Here is a 26,897-nt window from a genome sequence, read left to right on the forward strand (position 1 = left end):
AATGGACGTTTCCAGAGTTAAGTAACACAAAGGCATACGAGATTGCAATGGATCTCAATTCTAGTCTAATAAGCCTAATTCTTCTTTTTTTATTGTTCATTTGCTATTTGGTAAAATATTCAATATGAGGGGACAGTTGAAGGGAACTTCATACTACTGAAATATAAGGTAGTCTCTTTAGGTCCAAATGCTTACTGAACTCTCAGTCAAATTATTAATTACTGTATTAAGTAACAAAACAAAGTTATTTCAGGTTATTTTCCTTATTCAGTAGGAAAAAAAAAAAAGTTCTGGCTAGGTTCTAACAGAAATGAAGAAACTCAAGAAAGACCATTCTTGCCAAGAGTTTCAGCCAGCTTTCCAAATCAAAACAGGTTCCAACTGGTTGGATAAAAACCAGCATTTATGATTTGCTGGAACTAAAATTTGAAAGCTTGCAAGTTTCACTATTGCTGATTTTTGTGATGTGCATATCATAAACCAAATGAAATATGGTTTGTTTCTTTAATGGTATATGTGCTCTTTGGTGCTTTGTTGTTCCATATTACTGAGACCAGTAATCTATGATTAAAAAAAAAGATCTTTCATCTTTTTTTCTATCATACAAACAAAAAAAGATGTTTCAAGTGATACATCTAAACAGAAAAACCCTAAAATATGTACCTATTTTGATAAGCCTCTTAGCTAACTTTGTACTTTTTATTTAAAATAGATTGATGATTCCCCCAATGGCCCAATGCTTCAGTTAGCAATATATCATTAGGATGAGTCATGATAGCAGTTTTCAGAGCAGAACATGCTCACATGCTCTCTCTGTATACCAAGGAGAAAACTTTTTGTGAACATTACCTGGAGGCCTACTCGAATTCTTTTGGTTAAAGCACCCTCTGGGAAAGAAGCTTGGACAAGGGGCACAGTGGTGCTGCTCAGAATTCCACCTTCAGGACCAATCTGATTGCTTTCCTGCTTAATCCGTGAAACCACTGCAAAATACTGGGGGAAATCCTTAGTGATAATCCTGCAGATGCGCTTTTTCCCTAACTCCTCCAGGCTGTCAAGTTCTGAAAAGAAAAAATGAATGAAAAAGCCGTGAGAATAATGGCTACACAATACCTATCTACACAATACCTTGAGACAAACTGATGTGTAATTCTGACAGGTAAAATTATTTAGATTCAGTAGTCAAAACAGAGCTTTATGACATAGTGAAAATTATAGTGACCTTAAAATAATACTAAGCTTTGCAAAAATATTTTATAAAGCTATTCATATGCAGTATTTGTAGAAAAATATTTCTACTAAACAGGAATAAGCATTTTCAAAAACTGGCCTTTTGCCACAAATGGACAAATTTCTGCTCTTCAAGAAGAGATATGTTAATTCTGTAATTATTTATAATAATGCCCTCAACTGCCCAAAGAATGAGTCATAAATTGGGCCTCACAAGAAAGTAACTACCTCACTATGTATGAAAGACTCTGGAACTTTATTTGAAAATCTCTTAAAAATTTTATTTTAAAATATTTGTTTTGATATGGACTATTTTTAAGTCTTTACTGAATTCGTTACAATATTCCTCCTGTTTTAGGTTTTGTTCTTTTGGCTGCAAGCATGTGGGATCTTAGCTGCCTGACCAGGGGCTGAACCCACACGTCCTTCACTGGAAGGTGGATTCTTAATCACTGGAATGCCAGGGACATCCCTAAAATATTTTTAAATTACCCAAATTATCTGTATCATCACCACTATCTGTCTACTCATCAATGGCCTTCATCCATCAAGCTCAATTTACCTACAAGTGGACACATCTTCCCTTCTGTCCACCTGCAAACCTACTTCTTGCCCTGCAGTCCTAACTCTGGAAGACGGTTTGTTTTACACCTTGCCCAGTCCTCCCGTCTGCTAGCTTTGGCTGACTTTCCTTTGTACTTCATCCAAAGATCAAAGTCCAGTTGGTTTTCTTTTGGAAATGGTGTACTCTCCTGTCATCCCTTTGGTTCAGACCCTGTTTCAACCAGCTCTCTGACTCTTTGTGATCACATGGACTGTAGCCCACCAGGTTCCTCTGTTCATGGAATTTTCCAGGCAAGAATACTGGAGTGGGTTGCCATTTTCTACTTAGATTTTCCCAGTCCAGGGATTGAACTCACATCTCTTGCATCTCCTGCACTGGCAGGTGGATTCTTTATCACTTGGTGCTACCTGGGAAACCCACATTACTGATACCACCCCTTAACCAGCTCCCTGTCTTCGCCTCCCCTTACTCCAGTCCACTTCCTACAGTGAAGCCAAATGGATTTCTTTCAAAAGCCCAACTTTATGCAGAATTCTGATAGGTTTAATGAAAATAAATTATTTTAAACAACAAACAAAATAATATTTGTGACTAAAAAGAGTAGAAAAGTATTTTAGAAAAGATTTGGAAGGGGAAATTTATAAAATTTGCAAACTTATAAATATCACAATGAAACAGTTATATAAAGAAACATTATTAAATATGTATAAGAAATATATAAGAATAGACAAGTAGGTCAGGGAGACAAAATAGAATCAAGAAATAGATTTGCCTTCATATATGTGTACACATACACACATATATAGTATATATGTAAGTCTATATATATCTACTTTTGTATATCTATTATGTATTTATATTTAAATCAAAGTCATACATTTAAACTTTAATTCAGCCAGGAAAAGATGGTTTATTTAAAAGATGATATTGATATAACTGCAAATCTATTTGGAAGAACAAAGCTAAAGCTCAATCACTATATCTTACCATATATTAATAAAAATTCCCTTTGGACAAGAGACTTAATTACTTAAAAATTAAAATATCACCAAAAAAAAAAATCAAGAGTATCTTTTAGCCTTGGATAGGAGAAACTTTCATATTCAAAACTGGACACTCATACCTATGGCTGATTCATTTTCTGAATCATATTCATTGATATATGACAGAAACCAATAAAATATTGTAAAGCAATTATCCTCCAATTAAAAATAAAGTTTAAAAATGGACACTCAGAGGCCTAAAAGGCAGTTTTATAAAATTTAAATAACATTTATTTCCTAAAAAAAAATTCTTCTAATTGGGATGTTAGTTTTTTCTTTAGGTAGTTTTTAACTTCATGTTAGTTTTTGTTGCACAGCAAAGTGAATCAGCTATATTAGACATATACCTCCTCCCTCGTGGACCTTCTTCCCATCCCAGTCATCTAGGTCACAACAGAGCACTGAGCTACGCTCCTTGTAAAAGGCAGTTTGACTACATACAAATGTAAAGCTTTCTATGGCAAAAATGGTAAATGAATGACAAAAGATAGGCTGGGAAAGTGATAGCCACACATAACAAATGAAGAACTAATACGCTCAATACTAATGGCAGCTACAAGTTGTTGACAAGATGACAGAGAAAGCAGCACAAACCGGCAAAATGTTATAAACAGAAGATTCACAGAAAATGGCCAATAAACATATTAAAATATGCAACCTTCGTAATTTACATGGAAATACCAATTCAAACACAGTTCAACCTCTTGCTACACCCACCTCCAGATAAGATTAAAAACCAATAATATCAAGAGAAAACTGGGGGAAAACAGATGCTTTCAGTCATTGCTGGTGGGTGTGAATAGCAATAATCTTTTGATAGTGTAATTGGGCATCTTCTATTCAAAATCAAAATGCATCTATCCCTTGACCCAGCAATCCCATTTTCTGACATTCTCTTATAAAGTGGAAATGAAAGTGAAGTCGCTCAGTCGTGTCCGACTCTTTGCAACCTCACGGACTGTAGCCTACCAGGCTCCTCCATCCATGGGATTTTTCAGGATATTCCAGGCAAGAATACTGGAGTGGGTTGCCATTTCCTTCTCCAGGAGATCTCCCCAACCCAGGGATTGAACCCAGGTCTCCTGCATTGTAGGCAGACGCTTTACCGTCTGAGCCACCAGGGAAGACATTCTCTTATAAGCACAGGCAAAGCAGCATTGCTTGAATGACTAAAGCTTGAAAGAGCCTGTGTGCCCATCAGTAAGGGCACTGGTTTGATTCATCAGTTCATCCACACTCTCACTCCCACAGCAAGTGGCTGGAGGATTCAGATCCATCTACTTACCAAGGATTTACTGAGAACACGCTGTGTGCTGGCACTGGTCTAGTCACCAGGGGTACAGCAGAGAGCAAACTAGTCATGGCCACAGGCAGATTACAGTCTAATGGGTGGAGGATCAGGAAACACCTCTCTGAGGAGGTGATGTTAGAGGTGAGCTGTGAGGGAAGGAGGGAGCCACACAGGTAGTGATTGACATATATGTAAAGTGAGGAAAGAAAAAAGATGCTGAGCAATGTGCATAGTGTGATCCTTTTTAGAGGAAAAGCATAATCTATGCTGGTGTACTTTTATAAGAGAAATTTGCAGAAGAAACCTATGCTGTTAGCACTGGGGACTGGAGTTGGAGGTGAAGTGAGGAGAGGGTGGGGAATAAGAGAGTGTTACCTTTGGGTTTACATGCTGGGTGGTTTCAATTGCTATAAAATAAAGGTGAGATCCCTACACCTCGGGCAGGGGATTGGTTTTGTTTTGTTGTTTGCTACTCACAGAAACTTCCTTTCATTTCCCCTGATACCTACAGTGCATGCCTACCATTGCTCCACTGTCAACACGTCCACTTCCTCTATTAGACACAGGACTGAGATTATGGCATATTCTACATAGAAATGTGTAGAAAGGTAAAACAGATGGTTATGTAATTGGATCAGTGACATATTCTCATTTTACAGATTAACCACTACCAAGTTAACTGTTAACTAGGAGAGAAATAGGGTCAACTCAGATCAAAGATGGAACTGGAATCTTGGTCCAACATTTGTTTTTTTAACCATCTCCTTCCCGTCTGCTCTATCAAAACCTAAATACTGAGTCTCTAGTGAAGAAAAAGAAAACAAAAGTAAATAATAATAATAATTGTAAAAGCCTACTATAGAAAAAAAGAGGAAGGAATCAAAGAGTTTGTTCAGGAAAATATTCCGGGCAAGTTTTCACCTATTCAGCACTTGACAGAGAATAAAAGTTTCCATTCAGAGCAGATATATTTCCTTTCCCATGATTTGGCTTATTTTAAAAAGTCTGAATTCCCAGAATTCATAATGTCTGCTCCAACTGAGAAAGTTCTTATAGTTTGTTTCAGTTGCTGTGCAACTCATCACCATCAGCTAAGTAGATTCTTTATTTCCTTATGTCTCAAAGCTATGATTATGTCCTCCTTTAGAAATGGCTATGTGGAATTTAGAAATTCCACATAGTGCAAGCAATTTACATGGACTCTGCCATGAAATTACACCCTTCAGACAAGACATATGTCCTAAACTGAAATGTAACGTTTGTATCCTGTGAGTATTAAGCTTACTCCAATCAGTCTGGACCCACTGGAAGGAGCAAGGCATCTTTCTGGGGACTTACGATAATGTGTACTTCTTAGCTGCTTGTGCTTGTGAGTGTGGTGGGTGTCTGCATGTACATTTGTAAGGAGTTAGAGGAGCTTGGACAGCACGGAGATCAAACTAGTCAATTCAGGAAATCAACCCTGAATACTCTTCGGAAGCACTGATGTTGAAGCTGAAGCTCCAACACTTTGGCCACCTGATGCGAAGAGTCGACTCATTGGAAAACACCCTGATGCTGGGAAAGACTGAAGGCAAAAGGAGAAGAGAGAGGGCAGCAGAGGATGCGATGGTTGCATAGCATCACCGATTCAATGGACATGATCTTGGACAAATTCAGGGAGATAGCGAGGGACAGGGAAGCCTGGCGTGCTGCGGTCCACGGGTTGCAAAGAGTTGGACACGATTTAGTGACTGAAAAACAACAACAAGGTAGAAACAGATGTTTTGCCCCTGGAAACAAATGCAGTGGGTTTAGGAAGAACTGCCACTTTGTGTAATGGAGGTCACTGTATCACACTTAGGCCACATTACCTTGCGTGAAGCACTAAGGCAACTCCAAATAGGTGAGGTGTACCCAGCAGATGCAGCAACTGAGTGGTAAATGGAGAAGCTGCATGCTCAATTTCTGACATTTTTTAGGATTTGCCAGTGACTCAGGGACCCTCTGTGTTGTACTCAATCTCTTTTAAAGCTGTTAGCAATTCCTCTGTCATCTAGCTCCCAGAGCAGTGTGCCCCCAAACTGGCCACATCAGAAGTAACACCGTGTTATGTGTTCATAGCAGAGACTCCTAGGCTTCTGTAATGGAGATTCTGAGTTGGGAGCCCAGGGATGGACCCTGAAACCTCCCTACTCAACTCAGGTGACTTCATGACTTGACACAGTTGAGAAGCAAAGTCTTAGTAGACTCTTACCCTGTATCTGTCTTTAAGTATCCAGACCCCAGATTATTAAATACATGACAACAGAATCCCATGAAAAACAAGGACATTTCAATATGAGAAGAGGTACTTATGGGGGAACAATAAATATCTATTAATTTTAAATGATTTTTAAAAGGATGCACTAAACCACTCCATAGCTACAGAATTAAAGGAGACAAGGGCATACAAAGTATTAAGAGCTTCTTACTTTTCAGGATGATTCTAATGCCTGCACAATGAAAGGACCCTGGAATCCCTCTCTTTTAATCTGTTACAAGTTGTTTTTTTTTTTTTTTCCCCCTCTCTCTTACATACACTGACATCAAAGGGAAAAGAGAGGTGAGTTCTGAAATAGGTTTGGCCAGGAGGAAGGTTAAAATTTACACTTACTGCATATCTACCTTGTGGCAGGTCAATTACTGTTTTGCCCACATAGCATTTTGGTGAAGTAAGTGTCTGAAGTTCAGAGAGGTTAAGTGACTTGCCCAAATTAACTTAGCTGGTCTGCTTCAGAGCTAAGACCCAGGTGGGAGAAGGGACAAAACCAACCACTATTTAACACAGTGTCTTTGCAGGCTAGCTGGCACATGGGTTGCTGCTGCTGCTGCTGCTGTTTAGTTACTAAGTCGTGCCCTACTCTTTGCAACCCCATGGCCTGTAGCCCACCAGGCTCCTCTGTCCACAGGGTTTCCTAGGCAAGAATACTGGAGTGGCAGTGGGTTGCCATTTCATTCTCCAGGGCCTCTTCTTGACCTAGGAACCGAACCTGCATCTCCTGCTTGCCAGGCAGATTCTTTAACACTGAACCACTGGTTAATGGTTGATAAATAAGTAGTGGATAGATAATGAGTAGTGAATAGATAATGATAAATGGATGAGTAGTGGATATCAGGGCTTCCCTGATAGCTCAGTGGGTAAAGAATCTGCCTGCAATGCAGGAGACCCCGGCTCAATTCCTGGGTTGGGAAGATCCCCTGGAGAAGGGATAGGCTACCCACTCTAGTATTCTTGGGCTTCCCTGTGGCTCAGCTGGTAAAGAATCTGCCTGCAATGCGGGAAACCTGGGTTCGATACCTGGGTTGGGAAGCTTCCCTGGAGAAGGGAAAGGCTACCCACTCTAGTATTCTGGTCTGGAGAATTCCATGGACTGTATAGTTCATGGGGTCACAAAGAATCAGACACAGCTGAGCGACTTTCATTTAGTGGATAGATATGCAAACACCCCGATCCAAAAGATGACATGACTTCTTATTGGCTCACTCCAGAAGCAGAAAGCTCTGCTGACGGTGGAATAGGAAATGGAAGCTAATGTTCTACAGCATTCTTGCCTTGCTGATGAATGACAAATTTCTTAAGTACCTTGTAACTCATTTAGTTTCCTTCTTGGTAAAAGGTGTGACAGCATTTTCTGTAAATGAGATTTTGCAACAGAGCAAGAAGGATCATAAAATGCTTTGCAAATATGAATGCTTATTCATGTCATAATACAATGAATCATAAATAACAGAACTGAAATCACATTCCCAGGAAATAAGTTTTTCTTAAAGCATTTAAACTATCACCTTGATCAGTTTGGCCTCACTCTTACATGCATGTCATAAACGTCTTGATAACTTGGTTAAATGAGTTCATGACTCGCTTTCCTGGATGGAATCTGTTTTCTAAAGGCTGTTCGTGACCTGCAGGTTTGAGAGTGAATAGTCTACAGAAGAAATACAAGCTAAAGGTTTCACAAAGGATGATTTCTGTATCTGGGGTTTCATTTCTGGTCATGTGAATGTTCTCTTAGCTTGCTCTTCTAAGAATGGAGTATTTAATAATGAGTGGTGGGAAAAAATGGAGTCTTAGAATATCAGAATTCAAAAGGGCAGGCTAGCTCATATGGGTCTGTGGAAAGTTTTTGTAGACAGGTATCTTAGGTTCAAATCCAGTTCTCAAACCAGTGAGCTTGGACTTTGGACAGATTCCTGAACTCTGAGCCCTACATTACTTGTTTATAAGATCAGGATAAGAAATTTTCCTCTGCAATAGATATGACAAATAAATGATACAATAACCACCAGCACAGTTCTGTTGACATAACTTAGGTTACATATTCTTTCCAAGGTCATACAACCTTGGAGATAGAGGAGAGCCATAGAGCCTGCCTGTGGCAGATCAAAGTTTGGATTTCTTTTAAAAAAAGGTAACACTATTTCTGTTTTGCATCTCTACAAGTGTATAAATCAGAACTGCTATCATTTTAATTTCATTCAGTTTTTAAGGGAAAATTTCCCAATAACAGAAAATTAAGTAGCAGATAAATTGGGGGAAATGAGGGAAGTAGAAGATAAACTTATACTATTTAACTCTGGCTATAAAATTTGGTGGCTCAGACAGTAAAGAATCTGCCTGCAATTCAGGAGACCCAGGTTCAGTCCCTGGGTTAGGAAGATCCCGTGGAGAAGGGAATGACTACCCACTCCAGTATTCTTGCCTGCAGAATTCCATGGATAGAAGACCCCAGGCAGGCGACTGTCCATGGAGTCACAGAGTCAGACATGACTGAGCAACTAATATTTTTTTTTCATAGAATATGGGGAGCAATAACACACTTGTAATATACTCACTGAAATATTTCAGAAAATTATAGACATTCATTTCTTGGAACTAAAGTTCAGCTCCATCTGAACATGCAACTTTTGGAACTAGCCCTCTGTGAGGTTACAGGAAGAAACTCTCAAATTATAAACTTGACCCTTCTTCCTCAAAGAAAACATAGTAGGAACTTTTTCAATTTTTATTTTGGAAAAATTAGATTCATGGGAAGTTACAAAGACCGTACAGAAAGGTCCCATAATTTTAGTAATTTAACTCATTGAATTCTGGCATCTGCTATTCATCTGTCTGGATCAGCATTATTTCACACCAAGGTAGGGACCTTTGTTATTCAGATTTGCACAAGTAATTGAGGGCTAATGAGGCAGAATGTCTGGAAACAATGACATATCTGTTTGTTTTCCCCTCCAGGTTTAGCAATCCCTGTAATTTCTAGTGACCCTATATCTTGAAGTTAATTTTTAGAAAACTAATTTCTAATCATCACATGCCCTTTTCCTGCCTCCCAGACCTCCTGTCCTCATTTGTGGCATCTGTTTGTTTAGAAGTTGCTTTCTCTCCTAGATATGGGTCACTAAATTACTGAGGAAATGTATCCCCAGCAGTGGCAGCACATGCCTGGATAAAAGTCATTCATTTCTTCATTCAGTCAACAAATTATGATGAAGAGACAACACTGCTAAGAGCTGTTACGTACATGGGGCATAATGACTGTCACAGTCAGAGCCATTCTCTGCGCACATGAACTTTAGTGTCCACCATGAAGAGAGCAAAGTTCAAAGCTGCTTACAGAAGAAGACAGGCCAGGTGCCGTAGACTATTTACCAGTGGATCTAACTTGGACTGGGCTTTAGGGAATGCTTCCTGGAGGAAGAGAAGTGAGGGAGGGCATGTTTGGCCATGCTGGAATAATCAATCATTCTAAGGTTTTCTGCTATGACTGCAGAAGCCTCGTATTCTTTGCATCTGTTTCTCCATGTTATTTTCTAGAAAAATATTCTTCCACATTAGATCACTTGTCTATTTATGTAAATAAAAAGCTTTTTAAGCAATTAGCCCCCTTACATAACTTTCCTCAACCCTTCTTTTAACCGTTGGTACTATATCCAGACAAGAAACAATGAATATAATCCTATCTTCAAAATCAGAATCGGATATAATGTCTTAAAGCTAAACACCGATCAGTAACGCAGCATGAGGCACAAACATGGAAGTGCACTGTGCTCCGAGGGGCCTAGACCTGCGGTGTCCGCAAGTCGGCCTCATTCACACCGACACTGAAGGTGATGCAGGATATGGCCCTGTCTCTCACACTCCTTCTGTGTTCCTGGAGGGCGCTGAGGCCCTCCGCCTGACATCTGTGACAGGATGTCTGATGTCATTTTTGGACCCAATAATGGTTCATTAAGACATGGAATTGCTAGCAAGTCCATTACACAGACGTGTATAAAACTTGACATTGGTACTGCTCATCTGCTTTGGTCCTGTTTTCATTCCCTGACTAGCAGGGGTGATGGAACTGCTCTGGTCCAGTTATGTACATGGTGGGCATCATTCCATTGATTTAAAGTAACTTTTATATGGCTGTGGACTGAGAGCAAATTAGTATTGTGTTATGGTTCAATTAATAGTTTTTTAGCACGCTTTTTCTTTTTTTTACACTCCAACCACAGTCTATTTTTTTTTTTCCTTTACACTCCAACCACAGTCCTGACTTGGTTAAGTTCAGTTTTTACTTTTTCCTCCGGAATTTTTTAAAATCGGGACTAGATTTCTCCAACAGGTGGTGCTGTGTGCAACATAAAGCTACATACTCCACTTCTCAGTGCTCAACTGATTCGATGATCTAACTTGACAATTTAAGATCACTGTTTGGTCTCATGGTTGATAAAGTAAAAATCAGTTCAATTGAAAAGAACCAAAGTAGCAATTTTTAAGCGGAAAGCATGTTTCTAAAATATGATTGATATAGGTAGACAATAAATTACGGACATTTTATTTTCTGTTAAACTACATAATTAGTATAAATTTTCCTTTCCTACTTCAATTTATAGTAAAACAATATATGTAATTATTTAATTGAAAATGGATTACCATAAAATTTTACTTGCTCTCATCTGAATGTTAGGCAGTGTTAACAAGTGAGGAAATATTTTCCTAGCGCTGTAATACTGTTTGGAGAACTTCAGCAACATTTTGTTCCAATACAGTGATTGGGATTTTAAAATAATAGCAAAATTCACGTATCTTCAAAGCATGCTCTTGATACTCAGATAGTAATGATTTTGATTTTAAAATCTAATAGATTTTAGACCTAATATGTATAAAGCAAAATCTACTACTGTCCATGGTAGTGCTGCCTAAAAAAATATAATGCATGCCATATATATAATTTAAAAAAATTAATAGCTACACTAAAAAATAAAAGAAGAATAGGTGAAATTATTTTTAATTGTATGTTTTCTTTATTTCAGTATATCCCAAATGTTACCATTTCAACATTTAATTAATGTAGAAATTATAAATGAGATGTACTAAATCTTCATATCTCTGGTATATTTTATATTTATATTTGCAGCACATCTCAGTTTGTATTAGCCCTATTTCAAGTGCTCTCTGGCCACATGTAGCTACTGTATTGGTCAGTGCAGGACTGAGCATTTCTCAAACTCTTCAATTCTTAAGACCTCTAAGGAGGAAGGATTCTTTTACTAATAAATATTACTCCCAGGTCCGGTATAACCACAAACTATACAACATCCCTTTGGGGTCTGACTTTGGAGGCATGCATTCTATTTATTTTACCGAACTTCAGTTGATTTATAATGTGTTAGTCTCTGCTGTACATCAAAGTGATTCAGACAGATATATACAGTGTTTTTCACATTCTTTTCCATTATAGTCTTTTAGAGGATGTTGAGTGTAGTCTCCTGTACTATACAGAAGGACCCTGTGGTTTACCTATTCCGTATATATAGAAGCTTGTATCCACTCATCCCAAACTCCTAGTCCAGCCCTCTCCCCATAACCCCTCTCAGCGGAAGCACAATCTTAAACATGGTGAATTGAACTTAGTTAGTTTGACTCAAGTAAGGTTTTAATTAAACTTTCAAGGCAGATTCAATCTGCTGCACTTGAAAGACGGTGCTTTTGCAGGAGCAGAATGAGTACTTTTGTTTTGTGGTACCTTTTTCTCTCCCGAAAACACACCAGTGAACAAGTGCGAGGACAAGATTTATGTCTGCTGCCAAACAGAAAAGTGGCTCCTACTACGTGACACCTTAGTGGCGACAGCAGGTTCTTCACACCCAGACCAACTGTGCTCTGTGTCATTCTAGCCTCTTGTTTCAGTGGGACTTTGCTAACACACCCGCCTCACTAGCATCATCACGGTCGCCTTTGTCCCTGAGCTTGCTAGTGCCACAAATAACTCGTCTCCATCTTATTCTGCAGTGACCATCTTTCCTGAACACAATCATGTCTTTTGGAATCATACAAGCATTAAGAGGGTACCCTGATTCATAATGGAAAACTTAAATAGCAAATGACATTTCTGTCACCTTTTCTTGCATACCAAGCACCTTTATAGGCATCATCTAGCCACTGGGCTGGAAAAGGTCAGTTTTCATTCCAATCCCAAAGAAGGGCAATGCCAAAGAATGTTCAAACTACCATACAATGGTACTCATTTCACATTAATGTTATGCTCAAAATTCTTCAAGCTAGGCTTCAGCAGTATGTGAACTGAGAACTTTCAGATGTAAAAGCTGGGTTTAGAACAGGCAGAGGAACCAGAGATCAAATTGCCAACATTTGTTAGATCATAGAGAAAGCAAGGGAATTCCAGAAAAACATCTACTCCTGCTTCACTGACTATGCTAAAGCCTTAAACTTTGACTTTGTAGATCACAACAAACTTTGGGAAATTCTTAAAGAAATGGGAATACCAGACCACCTTAGCTGCCTCCTGGGAAACCTGTGTGCAGATCAAGAAGCAACAGTTAGAACTGGGCATGGAACAACTGACTGTTTCTAAGTTGGGAAAGGAGTACAACTAGGCTGTATATTGTCACCCTGCTTATTTAACTTATATTCAGAGTATATCATGTGAAATGCCAGGCTGGATTAATCACAAGCTGGAATCAAGACTGTTGAGAGAAATATCAACAACCTCAGATATGCAGATGGTACCATTCTAATGGCAGAAAGTGAAGAGGAACTAAAGAGCCTCTTGATGGTGAAAGAGGAGAGTGAAAAAACTGGTTTGAAATTCAACATTAAAAAAAAAAAAAAACAAACAAAGATCATGGCATCTGGTCCCATTACTTCATGGCAAATAGAAGGGGAAAAAGTGGAAGCAGTGACAAGTTTTTTTTTTTTCCCTTGGGTTTTAAAATCACTGCAGATGGTGACTGTAGTCATGAAATTAAAAGACACCTGCTCCTTGGAAGGAAAGCTATGACAAATGTAAGCAGTGTATTAGGAAGCAGAGATGTCACTTTGCTGACAAAGGTCCATAGAGTCAAAGCTATGATTTTCCCAGTGGTCATATATGGATGTGAGAAGGCTGAGCTCCAAAGAATTGATGCTTTCAAATTGTGGTGCTGGAGAAGACTCTTAAGAGTCTGTTGGACTGCAAGGAGATCCAACCAGTCAATCCTAAAGGAATCAATCCTGAATATTCATTGGAATATACTGAAACGTACTCCAATACTTTGGCCACCCAATGTGAAGAGCTGACTTACCAGAAAAGACACTGATGCTGGGAAAGACTGAAGATAGAATGAGAAGCAGGGCGGCAGAGGATGAGATGGTTAGATAGCATCACTGACTCAGTGGACATGAATTTGGGCAAACTCTGGGAGATAGAGGAAACAGAGGAGCCTGGCAGGCTACAGTGCATGGGGTCACAAAGAGTCGGACATGACTTAGCGACTGAATAAGGCATCCTTCATTTGAGAAGATGTAGAGGTGAGGGAGTATTATAGAAAAACAACTAGATTTAGAGTCCAAATTTTGGAAGTCTTGATCTATCAACCTACTCTTCCCTGAATGGGTGGTGGTGATGGGATTCCACTAACCCCAGTGGTGTCCTTGTGTGATTTGGAAAAGGGCATCCACTTAGAGTGGACATAGCCCTCCAAGTATATGGCATGGTAACTAGACAGTAGTTTTGAAAAAATAAAATAAAAATGACCCTTTGACCTCAAGGCCAGTGTCAGAGCACATGTCTTGGCAAGTTGAAGAGGCAAGATTTCTGCCCCTGCTTGCTCTCCTGCCCAACTGTATGTACATGGCAACTGTGTGTGTATGGCTAACTTTAGGTGTGGTTTTCATATGTCAGACATTGTGTTATGAAATTTACATATTTCAGCTCATCCATTCCCCATTAGTTCTCTACGAGGTTAGAGAGACTTAGGGTTTGTAAGTGGTGGAGCCAGGACAAGAATTCCAGTCTGTGTGATATCCGCAGTTCATAACCCTAATGACCAAACTACATTGTGCAAGTTACCCTCCTCTTTGGACTTGCCCTCTATGGACAGAGGAGCCCGGTAGGCTACAGTCCATGGGGTCGCAAAGAGTCAGACACGACTGAGTAACTGAACTGACTGACCGACTTCCCTGGAGTTACAATTTGATTGTGCACACCGAAAGCTTTTGCAAGTTTTAAAAATACTATGGAACCATAGCCTGATCTTTATAATTGTGTTGCTTAGTGAAAAAAAAAAAAAAAGAGTGTATATATATATATATATATATATATATATATATCACTAATCAAAATACTGGCTAAGATGCTTTTAAACACTTGGGTTTTAAGATTTTAGAGAAGGGGGTACACTAGGACTAGTTATAAAAGTAGAATATAGGTTAGTTATAAAGTAACATAGAATTCATTTATGGAAATGAGAGTTAAAATGAGACATTTATAATAAGATAAGTATTATCAAGGATCAGTTCCCACAGATGACAGATAGGGCTTAATGGTTACAAACTGGGAAAATTAATAGGTTAAATAAAGCTATAGTGAAGGTGAAGGTGAAGGTGAAGTCGCTCAGTCGTGTCCGACTCTTTGCGACCCCATGGACTGTAACCTACTAGACTTCTCCGTCCATGGGATTCTCCAAGCAAGAATACTGGAGTGGATTGCCATTTCCTTCTCCAAGGGATCTTCCCGACCCAGGGATCGAACCGGGGTCTCCCGCATTGGAGGCAGACGCTTTAACCTCCAAGCCACCAGGGAAGCCCAAAGATATAGTAGGATGTTATCTCTTTTTTCCTTTAAGGATGGTCACTGGCTTATCTTATGCACTATTTTTATCTTGCTAATCAACAGCTATTCAGGGGACAGAGTGGAGAGAGTAGAAAATAACATGAAACCTCAGGCTTTTCTTCCCACAAGAACTCTGACTGGTTGGCCCTTGAAGGAAAAAGAAGGGTTAGATTTTTAGAGACAGGCTGATGTTTATTTTTGCCTGATTTTCAGGGAGGGAGGTGCCAGTAAAAATGAAGTTTCTCTGGGGATAGAACAAGAGTGGTGGTAAGTGGTTCTTGAGCTGGGTATGAAATCTGATCAATTAAGTTTCAGTTATAAAATGTGTGTCTTGGTTCCTTCATTATCATTACTTTTAAGTTTAATAATAGTCCTCATTTTTCCTGTTGCGGCCTCCAGTGCTTGATCTTTTTAAACTTGGAAGTACTTTCATTTCCTTTTAATTGTCTAAAATGGAACCAGAGTTTATCTGGTCTTTAAAAATGTAGCAAAGCAACTCTATCCACTATTTCCAACATAGCATGTAGAATCCAGGACAGAGGGCTATATCATTGTATCTTTAAAACATCACACAGATGCCCTTAGTATGGTAGTGTTTTAGGAGTCAGTTGTCTAAGCAAAGATAGAAAGACTTCCTATTTGAAAATTAGCTTGTTGAAAACAAAATGAAGACATGTCAGCATGAAATCTTAGAAATCCATTCCATCAAGAAACTTAAAAAAGAAAAAAATCTGCTTGTGCCTGATAGGATATGCTATAATATGTGCTCAAAAATAAAGAACATACTTTAGAATCCACAATGGTGGCTACTTGCAGTTAATTTAAAAAATTAAACATTACCTTCCTCACTTGCTCCAGTCACATTTCAGGTACTCAAGATTTACATGTGACTAGTGATTACGGTTAAATTGCACAGGTATGGGATATTTCCATCATTATAGAAAATTCCACTGGACAGCATTCTCTTAGAATATTCAACATTCTTCCTAAAATATCGTTACTCTCTCAGAACTGTCCTCAAAGTAAATGTTCCCCTTTAACTTTTCCCCCTGGAGATTAACATTAGTGAAGTTTAGGGTAGAGGAAATAGACTGATGTGAGCTTTCCTCTAGAGCTGCATATTATGCTATGGTTCCTCCTGCCCACTCTCCAGGATTGGGTGGGAGGCTAAGTCAGCACTGTGCCCAGTACTGGTGGCTCATCATCAGGAAGACACATACCCTGCCCTCAGCAGCTTACATCATCAAGGTAGCTCTTGGTTAAAAGTAAAATAAAATCCTTGTGTAGAGGATGCTACCTTTAAAAAACTAGTAATCAACAACAGCATTTGAGAAATACTGGATACATGAAAATATTTTTATACTTGATTTTCCTTAAAACAAACAAAAACTATCCTTTTTGGAAAACCCATTTATCTTATTCTCTCCATTTCTTTTACCTGAATCATCCAAATTTTTTTACTCTTTTCAAAATGCTAACTCAGTTCTTTCCTTTAGGATTTATTCTTTTTAAAACCTTGGATTGTGTTTTCTTGTAAATTTCTGTATAAAAGAATGACTATACTTCATGCTGCAAAATAAATTAAGGTAATAAAAATCAGAAATCTTAATCACCACTGCATGTTCCCATCCATCAGAAATTATCTGAAGTTGTGTATGATATAGGATATAAATATCAATATTATATATAAACATTTACTATATACTTATTACATGTATAACATTTAAAGTGACTATTTTCGTTCTTGAAATCTAGAAGTTTGTAGGAATTTTTCTTTTTTGGTTTATTTTCCTTTCCACATGACACACGTTTCTAAAATAAGTGGAATAGTTAAAAGTTTTTGCAAACAGGTAGAATAGATTTCAACCCTGGTGCTGCTTCTTAGTTGGAGTAACTTTTTATAAGTTACTTAACTTACTTGAACTTCAGTTCCCTCATCTATAAAGTAGGATTAAAACTACCTACCTTATGGTAGTATGCTTTCACTTAAAATTTTAATATATAAATGCAGTCATCAGTGCCTCGTGAATGCTAGATTCTCAACAATGGTTAGATTCACTTTACCCTGCTGTAAAGACATTTTAAAATTCTTGGCTGGCCGTGATTCACCATGTCTTATACAAAACCTTTGGTATGACAATATTTTTCTATGGAATGGATATAATAGTAACAATAGCTGATATGTATCAAGGGCTGAGTAAGTAACAAGGGCTGTATTTGAAAAGTGATTCACATAATGACTATTTTTTCTTAACAGCAGCCCTATGAAGTGAGGAAGGTAATCTCCGTTTTGCAGAAGGAACAGAGGCTCATGGGGATCTAAGAGCTTGTCCATAGTCGTCCCTCAGACACCCTCGAGTCTGTGTAGCTCCTTCATGCACACTTTACAACCAGGAGAGACTATGTTAGATGCTTTCCAAAAGCCAGTGAATTAAATGTGAAGGTAGTGAATTTTATAGTATGTGAATTGGATCTCCAGTAAAAATGCTATATAAAGCAGTTGCTGGATGTGTAGTGACTAGCAAGTTAGTATAAAGGTTAGCCTTCTTTATGGTGAGTTTGCTCTACCTCTCTCTCTCTTTTCAACATTTTAAAAAGAAAACACTATACCAAGTTGGCTTCCCTGGTGGTTCAGAGGTTAAAGCGTCTGCCTCTAATGTGGGAGACCTGGGTTCGATCCCTGGGTCAGGAAGATCCTCTGCAGAAGGAAATGGCAACCCACTCCAGTATTCTTGCCTCGAGAATCCCATGGATGGAGGAGCCTGGTGGGCTACAGTCCACGGGGTCGCAAAGAGTCAGACATGACTGAGCGACTTAACTTTCATAGCAAGTACCACTCTCAAAACGAGTCTATTCACAATGTCTGCTAAGAAAAACTACTACGATTCTAAGGGTTAGACAGCCCAAAGAAGGTGTATATGAGAAGGTGACATGCTTGCTATAGGCCTGTCTCACCAGATCAAGGAAAAAGACACTGGAAGCACCAAGGACTCCAATCATTAGCCCGAACCTCATTCCTTAAAAAACTGATTAGAATCCAGGAGAAATTAAAAATCTATAAGAATAATCTGGGAGAAGAATGAGATAAAAGAAAAGGGATAGAAATAATAATTTCCCAAACAAAAAGTAAACAGTACCATATGATTCAGCAATCCCACTCCTGGAGAAAACAATAATTTGAAAAGATACATGTGCTCCAATGTTCCCTGCAGCACTATTTATCATAGCCAAGACATGGAAGCAACCCAAATGTCCATCGACAGAGGAATGGGTAAACATGTCATACATACATATGTGTATATATATAGAATGGAATATTACTGAGCCATAAAAGGAATGAAATAATGCTATTTCCAGTCATATGAATGGATCTAGAGATTGTCACACTGAGTGAAGTCAGAGAGAGAAAGACAAATATCGTATTATATCACTTACACATATAGTCTAAAAAGGTACAAATGAATTTATCTGCAAAACAGAAATAGAGCCACAAATGTAGAAAACAAACTTATGGTTTCCAGGGAGTAAAGCGGGGAGGGAAACTGGGAGACTAGGATGGACAGATATACACTACTATATATATATATATAATAGATAACTAACAAGAGCCTACTGTATAACACAGGGAACTCTACTCAATACTCTGTGATAACCGATATGGGGAAAGCATTTTAAAGAGTCAACACATGTATATGTATAACTGATTCGCTTTGCTGTGCACCCGAAACTCACACAATGTTGTAAATCAATTACACTCCAATAACAGTTTTTTAAAAGTGAATGTATTTTCTTAAAAATGCTCTCCATGTTTTGCATACCTTCCATTATTATTTTACCCCTACTTACACATTTTTGATTTAGAAAACTTTCTTAAGCTTTGGAAAGATTGATATAGTTGATTTCAGACTGAGAGAATTATCAGAAATTTGTACATGAGTATTCAGATAGGCCTAGTGTTTTAGATGAAACTGAACTTCATGCCTTACACGTAGAAAACAACAAATGCTGAGGAACCCGATTCCCACTTTAAAATACAGATGTATGAAATTCAAGCACTATTTCCTTTAGTGCTAGTCATTCACTTGATTCCTGCCTACAGACATTTATAGAAGCAGGTAGTCACTGTAATTACCTTCATCCATGCCATTAAGTAATTCAGTTAAATCTTCATTTTTACTGTCAAACTGATGCTCCTTCCATGTTTCACCATTTTCACTGCGAAGAACAATGAGCTCTCTCTCCTTGCCTCTCATAGACCCAAAGTGAGGGATTTCCACTATGACAGGGCTGGAAAAAAAGCCACATTATTTTGGTATCAAAGGAAATGTGTTTATAGTTTCATACTTTTTAAAATGTTTCACTGACAGTATTCATTTGAAAATCAGAGGTGCCACTAAGGTTGGGAATGATTTCAAAGCTGCAGAATCATTTGCTAATTAAATAATATATTAGAAGCCTGAAAACATGCCATCATTCATTCATTCACAAACAATTCTTGGGGGCCTATCATATATTAGGCATTTGATTTAAAAGAGGGAAAATATTCAGCACACATCAGAAATCGAGGAATTGAAAATTATTAAAATAGACCATAAGAAGGAAAGTTGGTCCGTTTTTAAGAACACAAGGTATATTATACAAAACACTCATGATTTAAAAGGACACAGTCATTGCTTAAAAGAAATTTTGTAAATTATTTTGAGAGATTACTGATTTTTTTTTTCCCCTTAGTAAGAAAACAATCAATGTAACAATCCACTCCCTGCAACGGTCAGTTTTCATAACGTTTATGGCCTGTATAGTCAAGAGAGTTTCTTTAATTTTTAAGTTACGAAATGGGCAGCTTAATTTCCTCACTCTTGTTAGCCTGCATAGGAATTAAACTTTCTGAAAAAGCACTATTGGTTTGAAATTGTCATATAACAATCTGTTAATCTTTGACAGTGTCCTTTTGCAAAAGAATGTAAAAAGATGGCTGCAAATTGAAGCTAGCCAATCAAGCACAGGAATAATTCTGTTAAATTTTAAAATAGGATAAATGCTAAAAAAGATGAATGGAAGTAAGCAGACCACAATCACACACAGTTTATGTAGTTGGATTGTGCAGCTTTATTTTATGACATTTAAGTAGACAGTATCATTATTCTCCTACAGAGGTTGTATGTAACCTCACCTCTTAGCCTATGTGATTATGTACAGTGGGAAAAGAAGGTACAGGCTTAAATAGGTAACAGCATAAAAAGTGATAGTAGTTGTAATGACCAAATGACATAAAACATATTAATATTTGAGTTATTACAAAAGCATTCACTTAAAATAGGATGATAGGTATGAAAATTTTACTTTTGGCAAAATACTGCTCGTTAATTAAAATCAAGGGTTTGAAAGATTTTTTATAATGCATTTATTTTTTGATGGATAAAAACAGATTCAACGATTCCTAACAGTGTTAGTAATTTCAAGAGTTATTAAGATGTTGACCATATTTTTAACCACACCTGGATCAGACATGAATTATTTCTTTTTTTTGAGAACTAGATACAATCTTTGCAGGTTGATGTATCAGATACTGTCACTGTAAATATTTAAGGGATGTGGCTTTGTGTATGACATTCAACAATACTGGAGAGAAGAAATGAGCAAGGGTCTGGGACCAAGGTGAAAGCCAAGCATAAGTTTTCATAACAGGTTTCTTCATGCAGACTGCCAAGGCCAACACACCAGTCAGACAGACAAGCAGACAGACGAATACCAACACACCTCAGCTTAAACAGAAGAAAACAAAACAATTTAATAACTTCAGCAAATATTCTACCTGCTGCCTATTTGGTTTTCTTTAAATATCTTGTATTCCCAACATTTTTTTCAAAATCAGTTTACTTATTGATGATTTTCCTTCTCAAAGTCCATAAAGTTTACTTAGTATGAATAAGTACTTAAAAAAAAATGTAACTCCACACACATACATATATATATATACACAGAGATATATATATATATATATATACACACACATATATATCATTTATAGCAAATGTTGATTCAGAGTCTGCAAATACCTTCTCTTACACTGGGTTAAAATTAGATCTTCAGTCTATCTTAAAAACTACCATAATCAGTTGAAATATTTTAAATGAAAGTAAATTTTACAAAAGCACAAAGTTATGAAAGCAGAATGCTTGCAGTGAATTCCACATGCTTGAAAAGCACAAGAGAGGTAGCGGTGGGTGCTACATTAAGTCAAGCCACTATGATTTCATTTTTTCTTTCAGTGACACACATCAACTGAAAGCATTAAAAACTGAAAATAAAATTAAGACAAGAATAAGACCATGGGTGTGATAGAAAAAAATTGAAAATGGAAAAGAATTGTAAACATTCTGTATCTTGTCTATAAAGATCCTACCCAATAAATTTTGTTCCTTGAGGCCCAAGCTGCAGGATTCGGCTAACCAAGCTCTCACCCTCATTTACAGGGGGAGGATTGGTGGGAAGATGCAGTTTACTGAATAACATCCATGCAGCAGGAAGAGAAACAAGAAGGGGAAACTGTGAACAAACTGTCAGTCATGACAGAGCCTGCCTGGTTTGCACCCAAGTGCCACCTCAGAAAATAAATTCATTTTTTTCTCTTAAAGTACCAGATCACAATGGATTGTTTCCCCCAAAAATTATCATTAAGAAGACATGTACCCAAAATAGCCATTTATTCAACATGTCACGTGTCAGAGTGGTGCCTTGACTTCCACGGGGGCTGCTGGGGTTCCGTGCACTCACTGAGCAGAGAGCATGCTTCTCGGTTAGTAAAAGCTTTGACCAGCAAACTGAGTTAAGGAAGTGCCAGCCTTTCAGCTTTTCACAGAATTACATAGCTTTGTGACCTTTGATTCTACACCAATGCTGTAACCGATCAAAATGGTCCAACTCAATAGATTTAATAGTTAACTCAATAGATTTAATTTAATTGACAAGGGTAAAGAAAATCAAAGATGCGGTATAAGGGCCAAGATGAAAATTGACAAAATGACTTACCCTAAAAATTGTGCCCCTGCAGGACCCATTTCTACCAGTCTACTGGCTAATCCCTCTCCTTCCACCATGGGGGGTGGGTTGGCCAGTTTATGTCTCTTTACCAAACGGCAGGTGATGCGGGTGGGGGCCGTACACTTGCGTGGAGGAATGATAATCCTCATCCCGTGGTGACGGCTTCCCCTCATGGAGCCCCCTCGAGCATCCACCATAAAGCTAACCAGAAACCTGCAGAGGAAGATCAGAGGCTGAGTCAGGGAGAGACACAAAGCATCTTCACAGTCAGTTCTGAAGTTAGATGTTAAAGAGACAGACAAGGTAGCTAGCATTTCCTCTCTTTAAGAATAAACTGGAAGTAAACACCTCAAACATGCATTCAGCTTGTGAACTGAGCAAAAGTGTAAAACACAACAATTTATTTTTGCTGGCAAATGGCCTCTGAACAGAAGTCAATCACTCTGTCAATGCTCAAACTAAAGGAATAGTGAATGTTTCAAAGCTGGAATAAAAACTGGCTATTAAAGGACTGTCTTGCATTTAAAAACAAAGTCCCATAAACAAAACCACTATATGTGGTTGCTGTGGGTGGTTTAAATTATATTCAAGGGTCATTGTAACTATACATGGTTTTAGCCATTTGCTGACTATGGAATCTCTTCCCCCAGCAGTTAAGATGACACTCCACAGTATGTCTTAAATGTGAACAACTCAGAAAATAAATGTATATTTAATCATACCGACACTCTAATTTTTACTATTTTCACAAAGCAGAAACAAATAAAATCAACTAAGGCAATTTTGATGGAAAGGGATTTAATCTTTTCGGTATCAATTTGGCTTTAAAAACTGTTTAAAATAACCTACATTTGAGTATCTTTACAGAAATGCAAAAATTGTTGAACTGACTTTTTAGAAAACATCTCTATATAATTCTGTCTCAATATAATTATATTAAAGCTAGGGAAGAAAAACTATCTGCTTGTGCTTATAGCTATGAAGATGTAAAGAATTAACTGTCATATTTGGGTAGTATCTAAAATTTTTTTATTGGCAAATAGTTGAATTATAATGTGTTAATGTCTGCTGTACAGCAAAGTGATTCAGTTACGCATATATATATATTATTTTTCATATTGTTTTCCATTATGATTCATCACAGGTTACTGAATATAGTCCCCTGGGTTAGACAATAGCAACTTGTTGTTTATCCACCCTATGTATAATAGTTTGTATCTGCTAATCCCAAGCTTATTTGGGTAATATCTTGATTCCTATCATATGTTCATGAAAAAAAGACCTCTGTGACTCCTCCCACCTTTGTCACCGGGTTGTAAAGCACTCTAGTAAACATAAGCAATGAGCCCAACGTATGGAAGAGCGCAAGTCAGACAGGGGAACAGAAACATATATTTTTACATTTTAGTTCTCACATATGAAACTATGCTTATTTGTGGAAGAGCAACAAATGTTGATATTTAGAAAACTGTCTGAATATCTACAGTATTTGGAGTGTGTATGTGGGTGTGGGGGTGGACAATCCCATCCATCAAAATCCTCTACTGTTTACTCTTCTGTCAAACAGTTCTAACATCCCCCCAGATAGATTTCAGACTCTGCTTGGAGGTCTTAGCTGGAGACCCCTTCCTAAAGAGTGATGCTTCTTGACCTTCAAAGAGTAACCTCTTCAAAGAAGCAAATCTGCCCACCATCCCTATGGAGAGAGGCAGGCGCATGGGGATCACCTTTCAGCCCAGCAGATTTTCAGAACCAACTGTGGTCATCAGTGAAGTTATCATCAACTTCATACCTTTTTGCTCATTTTGGATTTAGCCATTTTCCTCTGGATTAATGAATGGTTTTTACGTTTTGATATTATTGTATCTACTTTGAGAGGCTGGAATCACAGGGATATTCAAAGTATGAGGGCAAGAGACAGACCCCCTCAAAAACAGAACAAAACAAAAAACAAAACTCTCTCCTATTAAAAAACAAAGATCCTCGTTCACTTGTACAAGTGTCCAGATGAACTGTCTCCAGTGCTGAATGATCCAGGGCCCCCCTGCAGCTACTCTGGGAGCCTTCATTTCTTTAGACATGTACAAGCTTAACAACCACTTTTTACCCAGTACTGAAGACCATGTGGCAATATTGTAAGGAAGCCCAAGACAAAAATCTGATCTTTCCTAGCTTTTAGTAGTTAAAAAGCAATGTGTGGTTGGGACTAACTAACAGAATGAATGAAAAATGTCTCAAGATAAACTCTGCGTTTTAAAATGCAGTTGTATTGGTACAAATAAACACTGGAGTATTTACACTGAGAGGGCCTTGCTCACCCTGGCAACAAACAGCCGGTTCTCACTCACACACATACTAATTCAGATCAGGTCTGTCTTGTTCACTGCTCTACCTGCAGAGCTGAGCATGATTCTCACACATAATAAGCACACAGTAAATGTTTATTGAATAAACCAATAAACAAAACTATTTTGTTAGGTGTGCTGAGAAATTGCCTAGGTCAGATTTGGTTATTAACGTTGAAAAAAATACGGAAAAATATATACATATATAAATACATGAAATATATATCATGGGCTTCCCTGGTGGTTCAGACGGTAAAGAATCCACCTGCAATGTGGGAGACCTAAGTTTGATCCCTGGGTTAGGAAGATCCCCTGGAGGAGGGCATGGCAAGCCACACCAGTATTTTTGTCCGGAGAATTCCTATGGCAGAGGAGACTGGAGGGCTACAGTCCATGGGGTCTCAAAGAGTCAGACACAACTGAGTGATAAATTTCATTTACTTATACATATATAAATAAATGAAATATATATTAAAGGTATATAATATATATACATATATACACTGAAGGTAGTGTAAGAAGGTTACCAGTGTCAATATAAAAATACCCCAGCTACAGAGAATATCAGAACCAAATGGAAAAACCATGGCTTAGAAGATTTTAATGACAAGTTGGAAGAATCTCTTTGTTTATATTCTGCATAGCACCCAGCACATAGCTGGGGCTCATTACTGATTATTTCTTGTTCTAAGGTTTTTAGCTTTATAGAGCCAAAAGACTGAGGAAATATGGGGCAAATGTTAAGCAGAATATTGAGTACTATTATTCAAGAACATCATGAAATACAGAAATTTGTTTTTTAAACTCCTGCCTGTGGTGCAGTGGGTAGAGCATCTGCCTGCAGTGCAGGAGACCTGGGTTCCCTCCCCAGTTGGGAAGATCCCCTGGAGAAGGAAATGGCAACCCTCTCCAGTCCTCTTGCCTGGAAAATTCCATGGACGGAGGAGCCTGCTAGGCTATACAGTCCATGGGATCGCAAACAGTCTCACAGGCCTGAGCAACTTCACTTCTTACCTGTTGTATACAAAATAAAATTTCATGCACTATAACTTACAAAAACAAATGAAAACGTAATACTGAAACATATTCATTGTATCTTATTAATATTTAAACTAAAGCAGGAATTCTACAGATGATTTTATAACTAACACATGAATGTTTCTAGTTTTAGGAACAGCAGGATGACAAATGCTGATACACTTACAGACACTGACACAATCTGTGGGGAGAATTCACATAAATTAAAAATACAAAAAGGGATGATTCACATAAAAGACACAGTTATCACCTTGAATCATACTGAGGAAGTGGAGAAGAATAGCTGCAAAATAATTTAGAAAGCAAATGGGAAAATTAATGTAAGATAATTAGAAGCAAGCAACAGAAAATGTCAATGATAAGCAAAGGAAAAATAAAAACCATCAGAAAACAAAACCAAGGCATTTGGCATTTGCGGGACAATTTGGAAAGAGATTTGCCTCATATGGCTTCGTACAAGCTACTCCATAGACCTGGCATTAGTGAGCTAGTTCCAAGTGTATACCAGTGTGTATTCTCCTTTTCAAGTAAGCCCAACTAGCTGCTATTACTTTCCTTCCCTGAAGAAGTCTGCTGTCGTCAATGAATTCAAGGGGAAAGAGAGATAAGTTGCATATTCAAATACTATACTGTGTCCAATGCAGAGGAAAGCTCATTTCTGATTTTATTATCCTACGATGCCTCAGCTTCTCAATTTACTAAATTAAACCCTTGGACTTTTCTTTCCTATGTAGAGTACAAGGTGCTGGTTCTAGATCTTGGTAACATGGTGGCGATTCACTAAACTTGGTTCAAAAAACTCAGTATGTTTGCCCACTGAATGAATGTGTTCTGGGTGTTTTATATTTTCCTTCTCAACTCTGACTTTTTTTTTTTTTTTTGCTTTCGCGGTTTTAGACCCATATACATCTACTATAAATCATGTAAATATTTTAAGCAGTTTAAAAATTAATATTACTATAATTAAGAATTTTTCTAATTGAATTAAAGAAATGTAAAATTGATGACTCAAAGACCACCATGTAGTTTATAGTTTATAAAGCACTTGCATGTAAATTATTTCTGTTTAAATGACATTGTGGTGACTTGTGTTTTACAACTGTGATGTTACAAGCCGTAATTGTGTAAGAATTCTTTAAATAATTTGTAGCATTACTCTGAGCTTAGGACTTTTCCTCTGTAAAATGGAAATAATGATAAAACTTATCTCAGTGTCATTTTAAG

At 37.8% G+C, this 26,897-nt stretch overlaps 1 protein-coding gene across 11 annotated transcripts in view; it reads right to left on the reverse strand.

Moving 5' to 3' along the window:
* The window catches only part of ANK3 (ankyrin 3), a 383,729-nt gene that overhangs the window by 65,502 nt on the left and 291,330 nt on the right, over positions 1-26,897 (reverse strand). For all 11 annotated transcript variants that reach the window (XM_069571716.1, XM_069571712.1, XM_069571715.1 and 8 more), the window contains 3 exons: positions 22,279-22,503; positions 19,379-19,533; positions 850-1,061 (listed from right to left, as the gene is read on the reverse strand). In XM_069571716.1, coding sequence (XP_069427817.1) covers positions 850-1,061; positions 19,379-19,533; positions 22,279-22,503 — 592 coding nt within the window. The remainder of the gene's footprint in view (positions 1-849; positions 1,062-19,378; positions 19,534-22,278; positions 22,504-26,897) is intronic.

The sequence above is a fragment of the Ovis canadensis genome, chromosome 25 (assembly GCF_042477335.2).
Source record: "Ovis canadensis isolate MfBH-ARS-UI-01 breed Bighorn chromosome 25, ARS-UI_OviCan_v2, whole genome shotgun sequence".
In the NCBI taxonomy this organism is placed as follows: domain Eukaryota; kingdom Metazoa; phylum Chordata; class Mammalia; order Artiodactyla; family Bovidae; genus Ovis; species Ovis canadensis.